The sequence below is a fragment of the Megachile rotundata genome, chromosome 10, assembly GCF_050947335.1.
Source record: "Megachile rotundata isolate GNS110a chromosome 10, iyMegRotu1, whole genome shotgun sequence".
NCBI lineage: Eukaryota > Metazoa > Arthropoda > Insecta > Hymenoptera > Megachilidae > Megachile > Megachile rotundata.
This window is the reverse complement of record NC_134992.1, coordinates 14,148,909-14,163,412: the sequence shown is the minus strand read 5'-3', so window position 1 is coordinate 14,163,412 and position 14,504 is coordinate 14,148,909. Positions and strand designations below refer to the sequence as shown.

Below are 14,504 nucleotides of genomic sequence, written 5' to 3'. Positions count from 1 at the left end.
CATACTTCATATTTAACATGTAATAAAGTACTTAATTACGGTATTTGGTTCCTTACCCTGTTGGCAAGAGTCTCTAAATACTGAGGAGTGTACTGTCGCACATAAAGGGCCCCGACAATTTCACTGAACACGTCCTTCGTCAATTTGAAGCACGAAAGTTCCCAATCCTTGCTGGCGGTCACGTTCACGATGTCATGAAGCGTGTCCACGGCGTACAGCAGCAACAATCCGTTGTGAATAATCCTTCGTAACAAGATATATTTGTAAGTATTCTTCGTGGCGAGACAATTGCGTTTCGAATAAATACGTGTTCCGGGACAAACCGAGGTGAATTAATTTTTCATTTTTTACTGTTTAGAGACTCGTTTTGTTCTTGACGGTAGCAACGTTCCGAGAGTTCCGTCTGTATTCGTTCAACAAACCGGCGCAACGAATAAAGCTAGCGAATATATATTTTATTGGAAAGATAATGGCCCCCGGGGCTATAATAATGAACAGCTGGCCTCGAAGGCATAACGAATTAGCGCTATCGATTCTTTGCCGGCCACGCTTCGAACCAACAGTAAACGGGGATTTCGGAGAAATTTCGAAAAATTTATGTTTTCCATTCGCGGACGTAAACGGGGCTTTTCTGCTATTAGTTTCGTTGGGAGAAATCGTAACACTCAAGGCACAATCCGAACAGGTAAGCACTGTAATTTACAGAAATTCGACGGGCAAATTATTTATGGTACTCCATTCTATTTTCTGGCAACGAGCAAGTCTCATTATTAACAGTGTAATAGTAGAAGTTAAATAATTTATTGTATATTAACAGTTAAGTAGTAGAAGTTTAATGACTAATCTCAATTATTATCAATTAAGAAGTTAATTTAAACGACAAAGATAATCATAAGAAAAGTTCAAATTGCAAGGAACCATTCGACAAGACCAGAAACCGAATTTCGGCATAAGGCTATGAAATTTCTCGACGGAGGGTAATGGACGAATTAGGCAGCGATTTACGACGCGTGCCATACTGGCTGCTAGCATTAAAATTTATGGTCGTGCTACATTTATTAACCGAGCAGCTAGCTCACGATTCACGCTGCGTATGAACTTCTCTGCTCGTAAATGTTACGCAAGACGATGATGCTGTTCCCCGAGTGCACCATCCGACCGACATTTAATGCACGGTTTAATTTTCATCGACTTCAAGCTTTCTCCATTGTGGTCTCACTATTTTACCCATCAAACACTTCCAATTTTATTATCATTACAAAAATATCGGTTTCAATATTTCAATTCGATTTATGGTCACCGTACAATCGTGCATCGTGCATGTAACAGAAAACAAAATGGAGGAAAATTATTGTGGAGTTCATTATTATGTTTCAAGTATGTGACATGTGTATGTTCAATGGTGGTCACATGTGTGTGGGTTCAATGATGGACACATGTGTGTAGGTTCAATGATGGCCACATATGTATAAGTTCAATGATGGCCACATATGTGAATATTCAACGATGGCCACATATGTGTAGGTTCAATGATAGCCACATATGTGTAGGTTCAATGATAACTACATGTGTTTAAATTCAATGATAACCACATGTGTGTAGGTTCAATGATAACCACATATGTGTAGGTTCAATGATGGCCACATATGTGAATATTCAATGATTACCACATATGTGTATAGGTTCAATGATAACCACATTTGTTTAAATTCAATGATAGCCACATGTGTGTAGGTTCAATGATAGCCACATATGTGTAGGTTCAATGATAGCCACATATGTGTAGGTTCAATGATGGCCACATATGTGTAAGTTCAATAATGGCCACATATGTGAATATTCAATGATTACCACATATGTGTATAGGTTCAATGATAACCACATTTGTTTAAATTCAATGATAGCCACATGTGTGTAGGTTCAATGATAGCCACATGTGTGTAGGTTCAATGATAGCCACATATGTGTAGGTTCAATGATAGCCACATATGTGTGGGTTCAATTATGGCCACATATGTGTAAGTTCAATGATGACCACATATGTGAATATTCAATGATGACTACGTATGTGTATAGGTTCAATGATAACCACATGTGTGTATATTCAATGATGGCCACATGTGTGTAGGTTCAATGATAGCCACATATGTGTAGGTTCAATGATAGCCACATATGTGTAGGTTCAATGATAGCCACATATGTGTAGGTTCAATGATAGCCACATGTGTGTAGGTTCAACGATAGCCACATATGTGTATATTCAATGAGGACCACACATGTGTACTTTGCTCATACATGCATACAATTATACAAAAGACTTTTAGGTGATAATCCAAAGGTTGAAGGCAGAAATTAAAGAGAGTAATAGAAATGGTCGAGTATTTGAAATGACGGTGATTCGTAGCGGAAGGAGATTAATTGGAACGGTTCTGCGTTCTCGTCTCGAGAGTGAAACAACTCGGAGCATTAAGGACGATACATGGCCGGGAACAAATTGGCGGCAGGATACGGCCGTCTCGTTCCCGCGGCAAGGAATACCTTCGGCAGTAATTATCGCGATGGCTGGCTGCATTCATCCCCTCGGTTTGCGTCTGTCTGTCTAGCAGAGATAATAGCGAGCAACGAGCACACGCTGGCAAGAGTGGCGTTTCGGAATCCCGAATGTTTGCCACGCTATCAATCCGTTTTACTGATATTAGGCTTAACTGGCTACGAACTCGATAATTTCGCGGTTACCCCATTCGTACTCGTCGATTTACCGGGGATACTCCTTTAACCCTCGCCCCTGAGTCTACGATATCGATTGTATAGTATCCTACAAAAGTTTCTGTGTGCCATCTGTTCAAGTTTATATATACTTTGTGTACATTTATGGTTTTAATAATTATTTATATTAGACAAAATAGTGTGAATGTTATGGGTTATGTAGTTTGTGTATTGCGGATTTGTAGGAAACGTATAGGAAGACTAATAAATATACTTCAACATGTGTGTAATGAATGAACACACATGCACAATATGTTTATTAGTATAAACATTAAAAAATTAAAAAACTGACAATGTTTAAGTGTGGAGTATTAATACGAATAAAGATTATGTTACAAATCCATAAATTGTACAAACGTGTATCGTGTCTCTGTCTAGGAATATATTATAGAATCATGAACAGAGAGCCGTAAAAGCTATCACCTAACCCCTGACATTGCAACGTGCTCCAGAATCTGTTGCTTCAAACGCAAGCTCCGACCGAAGAATTTCACCTTGGATTTCCTGGAAAGACTACATTCCTTCTGTTCGCCGACCGAATAACCCGAGTTAAGCTATCTAAGCCTGATCCTTGTTTCCCGAAGCCAACTTTTCCTTTTTTCTCAACAAGTCTAGACCGTGGAGTTTACACGTCCAACACTTCTGTTCAATAATTAAATTTCCCTTTCTGTTTCCCTTCCGTTACAACACTGGGTGTTTATGTTTAGGCATTCGATACTCGAAGTTGACGAGATTATTGGTGGTTTTTTATTGGTATTTCAAATTTTCTTTTTACGATAAATATTTTTGTCTAAGGATTTTTTGTAGTTTCAAATTAGCAAATTCTCAAGTTCTCATATTTCTGTAGCCCTCAAGTTTTGTGGCCTCCAAATGTCCGAAGCTCTAAATATCCAAATAACTACGCCCCTAAGTCTCCACGCCCCCAAGTCCCCACGCATCCATGTCGCCACGCCCCCAAGTCCCCACGCATCCAAGTCGCCACGCCCCCAAGTCCCCACGCATCCAAGTCGCCACGCCCCCAAGTCCCCGCGCATCCAAGTCGCCACGCCCTCAAACCCCCACGCATCCAAGTCGCCACGCCCCCAAGTCCCCACGCACCTAAGTCGCCACGTCCCCAAATCTCCACGCACTCCAATCCCCACGCACCCAAATCCCTACGCACCCAACTTCTCGCGTCCCCAAGTCCCCACGCACCCAAATCCCCACGCGCCCAAATCCCCACGCGCCCAAATCCCTACGCACCCAACTTCTCGCGTCCCCAAGTCCCCACGCACCCAAATCCCCACGCGCCCAAATCCCCACGCGCCCAAATCCCTACGCACCCAACTTCTCGCGTCCCCAAGTCTCCACGCACCCAAATCCCCACGCGCCCAAATCCTCACGTCCCCAAGCCTCCACGCACCCAAGTCGCCACGCCCCCAAGTCCCAACGCACCCAAATCCTCACATCCCCAAGTTCCCACGCTCCCAAATCCCCACGTATCCAAGACCTCAAATTTCCGAATTCCCAAATCCCGAAATTCTCAAATCCCCAAATCCCCAAGTGTCCAAACCCCAAATTCCTAAATCCCCAAATCCCCAAATTCGCAAAATGAACAAATTCCCCGACCATAAGAATAGAAAAATATTAAGTCTAAATTAATATCGCGAACAAATATCCTTGCACCAACGCAACTGTTTCTGGCACCGAACGTTTTACGGATCACCACGCTAATTGGCCATCGAATCGAAAGATTAAAGGCCGATTACTCGCGGTCGAATAAAATAATTTGTAGCGGTAACAAAGCGCATGTATATACGATGTCAGCATCGAGGAACACTAACGGAGAGTTTGGGGCAACTTCGAACGTATCGGCACGCTGTGAACAGACGTAAACGTCGTCGTTTACCTTGTACGCTCTCCGGCGTGTGGATGTATTATGCAAATTTTGTTGCTTCCCTGTCAGTGTTCGCGACATTCCCGACCACAGCCTGCAATCTGCCTCGTGAAATTCAACTAACCGTGCCGAGAAGTTGCTTTAATGTAATCGGTACGATTTGGTAATCGACGCTCCAAAAGTTAGTGTATGACTCGTTTGCCTCGTTAAAACTCCGACGGCTCTAATTACGGCTGTTGATTCAGGAGATACGCGATTAAACTAAAACTGCCTAATCAGATACTTGTAGGAAACACTCGGAAATCGAGTAGATTGTTGAACGTCTTAGAAATTTTCTGAAATTTCAAAGTTTAGGCTGTTGGAACTCTTTTTTGGATCACTCGGAGTATTTCTCGGAGATTATTCTTTAGATTCAATTTTTATTGTTTTTATAGAGACTTTTTATTGCAGAATATTCCTAGATAAGTTTGAGGGAGATACAATTATTGTCGACTTCGCAGATATCGATGTTTACATATGCATTCATTTAACCGAGTAATCAGAAGACGGCTTAATTACCGCTTCGATGTATCACTACGCTCATTGAACAAATATTCATTATTAACCTTCCCTCGATTCGGGGTTCCTCGAATATTCAGGGTAGTCGATAATGATCGGGACCGCAATATTTTATCTGCAATTATACTCTGCGAAGGCGTCATCCATTTTCCTCCTTGTTGATTATACTTGATATACCTTATCAATTATTTAGCTCAAATAATACATCTTACTCTTATAGGTATTTTTAAAATTTCTATAGGTTAACTTTTTGAAAAAGGCTCTCATGGTTATATTTTTGATGGAAGACTTATATGACATATTTTCTGTGAAAGTCTTATTAGTTATATTTTGTTAAAAATTTCTTATAGGTTATGTTTCTGATGGAGGACCTTATAGGTTATGTTTTTGATGAGACTCCTATAGGTTATGTTTGTGATGAGACTCATATGGGTTATGTTTTTGATAAAAGACTAATAATATATCTTTTCTATGAAAGTCTTATTGGTTATATTTAGATAAAGCTCTCTTATAGATTATCTTTCTGATGGAGGACCTTATAGGTTATGTTTTTGATGAGACTCATATAGGTTATGATTTTGATAAAAGACTCTAATAGTATCTGTTTTCGATGAAAGCCTTATTGGTTTCATTTTGAATAAAACTCTCTTATAGGTTATGTTTCTGATCAAAGCCTTATAGGTTATGTTTTCCATGAGGCTCATATAGGTTATGTTTTCAACGAGACTCATATAGGTTATGATTTTGATAAAAGACTCTAATAGTATCTGTTTTCGATGAAAGCCTTATTGGTTTCATTTTGAACAAAACTCTCTTATAGGTTATGTTTCTGATCAAAGCCTTATAGGTTATGTTTTTAATCAGACTTTTATAGGTTATGTTTTTAATCAGACTGTTATAGGTTATGTTTTTAATCAGACTTTTATAGGTTATGTTTTTAATCAGACTTTTATAGGTTATGTTTTCCATAAAAGAGTCTAACAGGTCATGCTCATTGAAATTGACTTATCATCCACAAACGAGAGACACGTTGATCAAAATGTTAATGCAAAATGTTTATTTATGAAGTATAATAAATGTTGTATAACATAAGACATGTAGTCAGTTGAATTTTTGTGAGGATATCGGTGAATAATCCGCGAGGTGTTCGGAAAGTTGGAGACTGGTTTGCTCGTGGGACCGAAGTATCGGTCGAACCACGAATGGTAACAATGAATGAATATTAATGAAACGAAATGCAGTCGCCTGACCGGAAGAATTTAATTACGCCGCTTTTGGCTGTATTCGTCTTCGTTAGTCGCCACGGGTAATATCGTTATCGAACCGGCAGTCCTTTGTGACCGGAAACCACGAAATCTGACTGTGCAATCGTTCGGTCGAAAACTGTTTTGCTACGACCAATTAACGACATATTTTACGATTTGCAAAAATATTCATACGTATATGAATTCCTAGAACAAACATCTGTAATTCCCTTTTGGATTAAATTTTGGACTAAAAATATTTTGAATATATGAGAGTACAATAATCTCCCTTAGGAACAAACTCTTCTCTAAAAAAAGTACATCCTCTTTTTCCTAGAAAAAATATAAAAAATAATAAACTTTCCTTACGACAAAATTCAGAGAATTACACTATCCATCTTTCCTACCACAAAAATAAATCTAGGATTAAAATTTAGAACACCTATTTACTTGAGTCATAAAAATGTTCTAATTAAACGAGAAATCGGATCGCGTTAATAAAGAACCATGACAATTTTTCAAAAGAATTATCAACACGGTGCAATATCAGAGGCGCTCTCAAAACTAGCGATCGTAAAGAGCTGCCGATATAACGACAGTTATCGGGTTGCATCGTTATTTTCAATATTACGCCGGTCGTTTCAACTAATAAACGAGTATCTGGCCACCATAATAACGACGTCAATTTTTTACCACCATCATATAGCGATTGTTCGACGAGCGGTACCGGCTTGTTTCAACGGTGTAAGAAGTTAAGACGCGATAAAAATCGATCAAGAACGATGTAACAGTTGTTTTTTATTTTAACGCCCGAAAAAGACGACCTCAAACACGTACAGGACGTAAGTACCTTCGACGTATATGTACGTCGATGCAAAAATTGAGGTGCAGCTGACGTTGGAGGGTTATTAACTTTTTGTGGGGAGTCAAGAAATTCGAGTTGACATTTTTCGTAAAATTTATTATAAGGGAATTTGACAACCAAAGTTGCCACGCCCCCAAGTCCCTACGCTTCCAAGTAGCCACGCCCCCAAGTCGCCACGCCTCCAAGTCCCCGCGCACTCAACTCCCCACGCATCAAAATACCCACGCACCCAAATCCCCACGCGCTCCAGTCCCCACGAATCCAAATCCCCACGCCCCCAAATTCCCACGCACCCAAGTCCCCACGCCCCCAAATCTCCACGCACTCAAATTTCTACGCACCCAAATCCTCACGTCCCCAAGTCCCCACGCCCTCAAGTCCCCACGCACCCAAATCTTCACGCGCCCAAATCCCCACGTGCCCAAATTCTCACGCACCCAAATCCCTACGCACCCAAACCCTCACGACCCCAAGTCCCCACGCACCCAAATTCCCACGCACCCAAATCCCTACGCACTCAAATCCTTACGTCCCCAAGTCCCCACGTCCCAAGTCCCCACGCCCCCAAGTCGCCACGCCCCCAAGTCGCCACGCCCTCAAGTCCCCACGCATGCAAATCCCCACGCCCCCAAATTCCCACGTCCCCAAATCTCCAAATTTCCGAATTTCCCATATTCCCAAATCCCCAAATCCCCAAATTCCCAAATCCCCAAATCCCCAAATCCCCAAATCCCCAAATCCCCAAATCCCTAAATCTCAAAAACGTGTAACCCTTCCTCATAATCCTTCTTCATAAACTTCCTAACAAAAACGTCCTGCATCATCAGTCGATCTTAATTAAACGCCCAGCAAACATCCAAAACTAAATTCCTCTAACCGTTTAATCGCAACTTTAATATTCCGCGACTCAGAGTTTAATGTCGCGGAAGAACGAGGAAGAATCGAATCCACGGAAGATACGCCTTGGGGGTCGAGTCAGACGTTGTACCTTTTCGTGTCTCGTGACCGCGATAAATTATTTGCCGGCCTTTCAGCGACCGAACTTAAATCCATTCTTATCAAAAGCGCGAAAATGAAAGGCCTCGAGAATTTATCGTTACCGAGTTCCGCGCTGTCATTTTCGAGGTAAATCCACATTTTCTGTCGGGTATAATACGGTTGCCATTGTGCTTCGGAACAGAATCATTTGTAGAGTGAAGATACACGAAGAATAGGACGTTGAATTACTTTTGGGGAAATTAATTTTATCAAAGCTCTGACATTAATTAAATTTGTTTGATAATTTCTATGTGCAAAATGTAGGTATTTTAGTGATACATTGACTGATAGGTTGGGGCTGTTGAAAATTTTGTTGAGTTCTATTTTTTATTTTTAAATTATCTTAATAAATATTTTTATCATATTTTCTATATAGTTGCAAGTAATTACAACAAATATTTTGCAGTTAGTGAAGTTGACAAATAAAATACATAGATCTGATGAGAAATTTAAGCATCAAGTTGGCAGTCAAAGTTAATATATAAATTTCAGCAACAACAAACCTACTGATTTAATCTTGTGATTAAGTGAGACAAAAAATGGTGAGGTCTACATTGAAGCATTTATCTAAGAAAAGTCTACGTGGCATCCTTGGTGCATACATCTGTAAGCTTACCTTCTGGAGAAACGATTCAGCAGTTTACCGAGGCTGCGAAAGTAACGAGGAGCAGTAACGTAAACATAGACCAATTGATCATCGTAAGTGGATCGATCCCGATTGCGACTGTGATTATAAAGATCGGCAGTGGTTGCGCCCATGGTGGCGTTCAGCAGCGTCCCCCACCTTATCTAACCCAGGAACAGAGCAAATCATTTTCCTTTTGCTTAGCCGGCTAATCGCGGTTCCCATTAACGTCTACTCACATAACCGAAGCTCTCCTGTAGATAGGACATGTTGAAAGGGACGTACACCCTCTGATCGACGTCCACCCAGTTATATAGGTCCTTGTGCTTCGGATAGATCTGACACGGAAACGGTACGTTATTCAATAAGGTTCACCAGTCACTCGGTGTGAATGGGTGCTTTGTGACGTTGCTCTTATCGGCAAATAGGAAAAAGCGAGAGAAATTTCGATTCCAATATCTTTTCTGTCTTTCAAACACTCGGATTCTTTAGAGCCAAAGTTTATTTATAGGTATTGGAAATTTTATGTTTTTTAAAGATATTTTTGGAGATGTGACTGTAAGTCTTTTTATATAAAATCTGAAGGGGGTAAATTGTTCTTTTTACCTTGCTGAGGGACAAACAGAATTGCAGCAGCAGATCGGTCTCCGAACCTCGTTCCTTTGGGTCCATCGTTTTTGGTAAAAAACCATCCACGATCTTTTGAATCCTGCGCGATCTTTGTTCCTCCATTTTGTTCTGTAAATAACGCACTACATCGTTAACTAATTCGAAAATTATTTAGTATGTAACATTCCTCTGGCATACATGTCATACGTGTACGACATACATGTCACACGTTCATACACATATAAGTCACATATGAGTAACATATTTTTTACATGTTCATCATATATGAATAACATACGAAATGTCACATCTTCATTATACACATGTCACATATGAATGATATAAATCACATGTTCATCATATATGTACGTCATACGAAATGTCACATGTTCATCATACATGTGTAAGTCACATATGAATGACATAAATCACATGTTCATCACATATGAACGTCATACGAAATGTCACATGTTCATTATACACATATGTCACATATGAATGACATAAATCATATGTTCATCACATATGAACGTTATACAAAATGTCACATGTTCATCATGCACATATGTCACATATGAATGAAATAAATCACATGTTCATCACATATGAACGTCATACGAAATGTCACAAGTTCATCATACACATATGTCACATATGAATGAAATAAATCACACGTTCATCATACATGAACGTCATACGAAATGTCACAAGTTCATCATACACATATGTCACATATGAATGTCATATATCACCTGTTCATCATACATGACCGTCATACGAAATGTCACAAGTTCATCATACACATATGTCACATATGAATGATATAAATCACATGTTCATCATACATGAACGTCATACGAAATGTCACAAGTTCATCATACACATATGTCACATATGAATGTCATATATCACCTGTTCATCATACATGACCGTCATACGAAATGTCACATGTTCATCATACACATATGTCACATATGAATGATATAAATCACATGTTCATCATACATGAACGTCATACGAAATGTCACATTTTCATCATACATATGTAAGTCACATATGAATGAAATAAATCACATGTTCATCACATATGAACGTCATACGAAATGTCACAAGTTCATCACATATGAACGTCATACGAAATGTCACAAGTTCATCATACACATATGTCACATATGAATGAAATAAATCACACGTTCATCATACATGAACGTCATACGAAATGTCACATGTTCATCATACACATATGTCACATATGAATGAAATAAATCACCTGTTCATCATACATGAACGTCATACGAAATGTCACATGTTCATCATACATATGTAACTCACACATGAATTACATAACATATGAGTACACATACACACATCGTCACCTACTCATCATACATATGTAACATATGAATACACATGTTTTCACCTATCCTACAAATACAAGTATAAAGAAAACGACTACATACAAGTAGCGATTCCCCATCCCGCAAAAGAGTATGAAAGTTGCACCGTAATGCTTAGGGTAGAACAGTTACAGGAACGCAAAGTATCGAGCGGCGTTTTCAAAGAACGAAAGCCTGGGGTGCTCAAGAAGCGACGTTTATTACTTCGCCGCGATAGCAACGATCGAAGTTGGAAACTCGGTCCGTTCGCTCGGCGAAATCACTCTAGCGTAAATAATTCCGAGATAGATCGATGGACGCTTCCGGCGTCGACCAGTCGAAGAAACAATAAGTAAAAAAAAATGGGAAAAGGGCGAAACTGATCGAACCAGTGGCGATAAGGCTATTCAAGATCGAGAACTCTCGCCGGTCCTATCTTTGGCACACTTTTCGTCGGAAGTTTTCGTGCAAGGCTTTAGCCAGACCCCGAGGGAATTGGCACCACTGCCGGATGAACTCTCCTCGAGATGTTCGTGTATGCAACGTAACGACACGACTATCGAGCAGTTTTTTCCTCCGCTCTCGACGAAACTTTCGACTCGCTCCCCGAAGAATAGAAACAGAACTCGTTCCCGAAACCGACCTCATCTTCGTCGGCAGTTTTCAACTGTCTCCCAGGCGAGTTCGAGAATTTAGTTTGTTTTCGCACCGAAAAAGACCCGCCTAGAACATCCAATTAAGCGACATTGTTTTCAGATCGTTAAACAGTCCGAGCGGGAAGGGAGGATGCTTACAACGGCGGGCTTCGTTGCCAATTCAGAAAATTCATTTGTACTTTAAACGATCTTTAGGGGTAGTTACGATTACGATTTTACAGATCGATACAAAGGACGTTTCTTGTCATTTGTATTCAGTGGAAGAAATTTCTAAGACAGATATGTTAATTCAGAAATTCAAGTTTCTTAACCTCTTAATTCTTTTGGGAGTTGCGGTAATTATTACTGGAATGTTAAGATAAATATGTAAGATGGAACTGTTAGGTATGTTGAAAATTTAGGGATCTTAATTGTGCTGCGAATTTCATTTTGATTCATTGTATCTGAAGTGTGATGTCCGTTGTGAGGCACTCGTGACGCTTTCATGACATACGTGACACGCTCGTGACGCACTCGTGATACACTCATGACGCACTCGTGACGCATTCATGACACTTGTGACGCACTCGTGATACACTCATGACGCATTCATAGAACTGTGACGCACTCATGACGCAGTCGTGACGCATTCATGACACTTGTGACGCACTTATGATGCACTCGTGGCGCATTCATAGACTTGTGACGCAATCATGACACACTCGTGACGCATTCATAGACCTGTGACGCATTCATGACACACTCGTGACGCATTCATGACATAAGTGACGCACTCCTGATACACTCGTGACGCATTCATAGACTTGTGACGCAATCATGACACACTCGTGACGCATTCATAGACCTGTGACGCATTCATGACACACTCGTGACGCATTCATGACATAAGTGACGCACTCCTGATACACTCGTGACGCATTCATAGAATTGTGACGCACTCATGACACAATCGTGACGCATTCATGACATATGTGACGCACTCGTGACGCACTCATGATACACTCACGGCGCATTCATAAACTTGTGACGCACTTATGACGCACTCGTAACACATTCATGACATATGTGACACACTCGTGACGCACTCATGATACACTCGTGACGCATTCATAGAATTGTGACGCACTCATGACACAATCGTGACGCATTCATGACATATGTGACACACTCGTGACGCACTCATGATACAGTCATGACGCATTCATAGAATTGTGACACACACATGACGCACTCGTAACACATTCATGACATATGTGACACACTCGTGACGCACTCATGACGCACTCGTGACGTATTCATAGACTTGTGACGCACTCAGGGTACACTCATGACGCATTCATAGACTTGTGACGCACAGATGACACACTCGTGACGCATTCATGACATATGTGACACACTCGTGACGCATGCATGACATATGTGACACACTCGTGACGCACTCTTGATACACTCGTGACGTATTCATAGACTTGTGACGCACACATGACGTACTCGTAACACATTCATGACACTTTTTACGTACTCGTGACGCACTCATGATGCACTCATGACGCATTCATAGACTTGCGACGCACTTATAGCGCACTCGTAATGTATTCATGACACTCACGACGCAATCATAACGCACACGTGACGCAATCATGAATGAATGACACATTATTGCAAGTCAAAAGATAAAACTCATAAAGTTATCATTTCTACAAATACTTAAATTTGCAGTTTGCAAAAAGGCATGAATCTGCAAGGGGAACGTTTGACGTAAGGGATGATTCAAAAGTCGAAGACAATTTCTCCAGTTTTCGGAGATCTCGACAGTCGAGCAGTTTATGAAAATCAGTTGGTAGAATTTCGCCCGGGTCCCCGTTTGTTTCTCTCGTTAATTACGTCGGCTCGGCGAACACGCTTTGCTTAATTCCTGAAAACGACTCGCAGCAAACCGCGCATCCAACGCTTTGTCCAGCGATGGTCGACCATTTAATAAATTCTACCTTTTATATTCGTAGCCTGCATTTTACACGCGAACAGAATAAAACCCTTTCCTTCGCAACCCCTTCTTCGCGAAGGTAAGCCGTTCTAACCGGCTACGAATAAACTGTAATCGGATTCACCTTATTAAGTCGAACTCTACGTTCGTTTATTAAACGAATCGTCCCGTTAATGTACGGATCCTCTGTTTCGTTTTAACGAGACGAGATTTGGAAAAATTCAGAGCTGACACGATTCGCAGTGACAGGGGAAATAGGATTTTCGCGCGATGATTGACGCGCGATATTGGAAATGTAAATGAAAACGTGATTCCACTTGAGCGCATATTTAACTCTTAATTGATGTACCATTGTTTTAACTGACTTTTTATGTAATTTCAACGATCGAAAACTTAAAAAGTATTCTACGGATAAAGTCCAATTTTGTCATTAAAACCCTACATGAATAAAATCCACTGTGAAAGGTACGTCAACCAAAAGCGGCAACGTATTCATTTGCATTCAAGTCCACAGTTTTTACCCAACAACGCGGCACAGAATGGCTCAAAATATCGCTTCCATTGGAATACACACGTGCAATTTGAAAATATTGTACGCGATTTGAATATCGTCAAAAAATGAATACGCAGAGGATTTCTGTGCCAAGGTCATTCCGAAGCTTCTCACTCTTTTTCATACTGTACTTCCCATCAAAATACGTCCATAGAAACAGAGTGTGAATCCTCCTACAATTGAAATAGTATCAAAAATTCAAGTTTCTATGATCGTACTCTTCTGCATACTGTTCCCAATAAAATACATTCATAGTCACATAACCTTGAATCCTAAAATTGTAATAGTATCAAAAATTCAAGTTTCTATGATCATACTTTTCTGCATACCACAGTTCCAATAAAATACATTCAT

The 14,504-nt window shown here is 40.4% G+C and overlaps 1 protein-coding gene across 2 annotated transcripts in view; it reads right to left on the bottom strand.

The window, feature by feature from the left end:
- LOC100884036 (neprilysin-1) overlaps positions 1-14,504 on the bottom strand; it is a 113,257-nt gene that overhangs the window by 10,782 nt on the left and 87,971 nt on the right. For both annotated transcript variants that reach the window (XM_076536152.1, XM_076536153.1), the window contains 4 exons: positions 9,579-9,710; positions 9,212-9,310; positions 8,964-9,136; positions 57-243 (listed from right to left, as the gene is read on the bottom strand). In XM_076536152.1, coding sequence (XP_076392267.1) covers positions 57-243; positions 8,964-9,136; positions 9,212-9,310; positions 9,579-9,710 — 591 coding nt within the window. The remainder of the gene's footprint in view (positions 1-56; positions 244-8,963; positions 9,137-9,211; positions 9,311-9,578; positions 9,711-14,504) is intronic.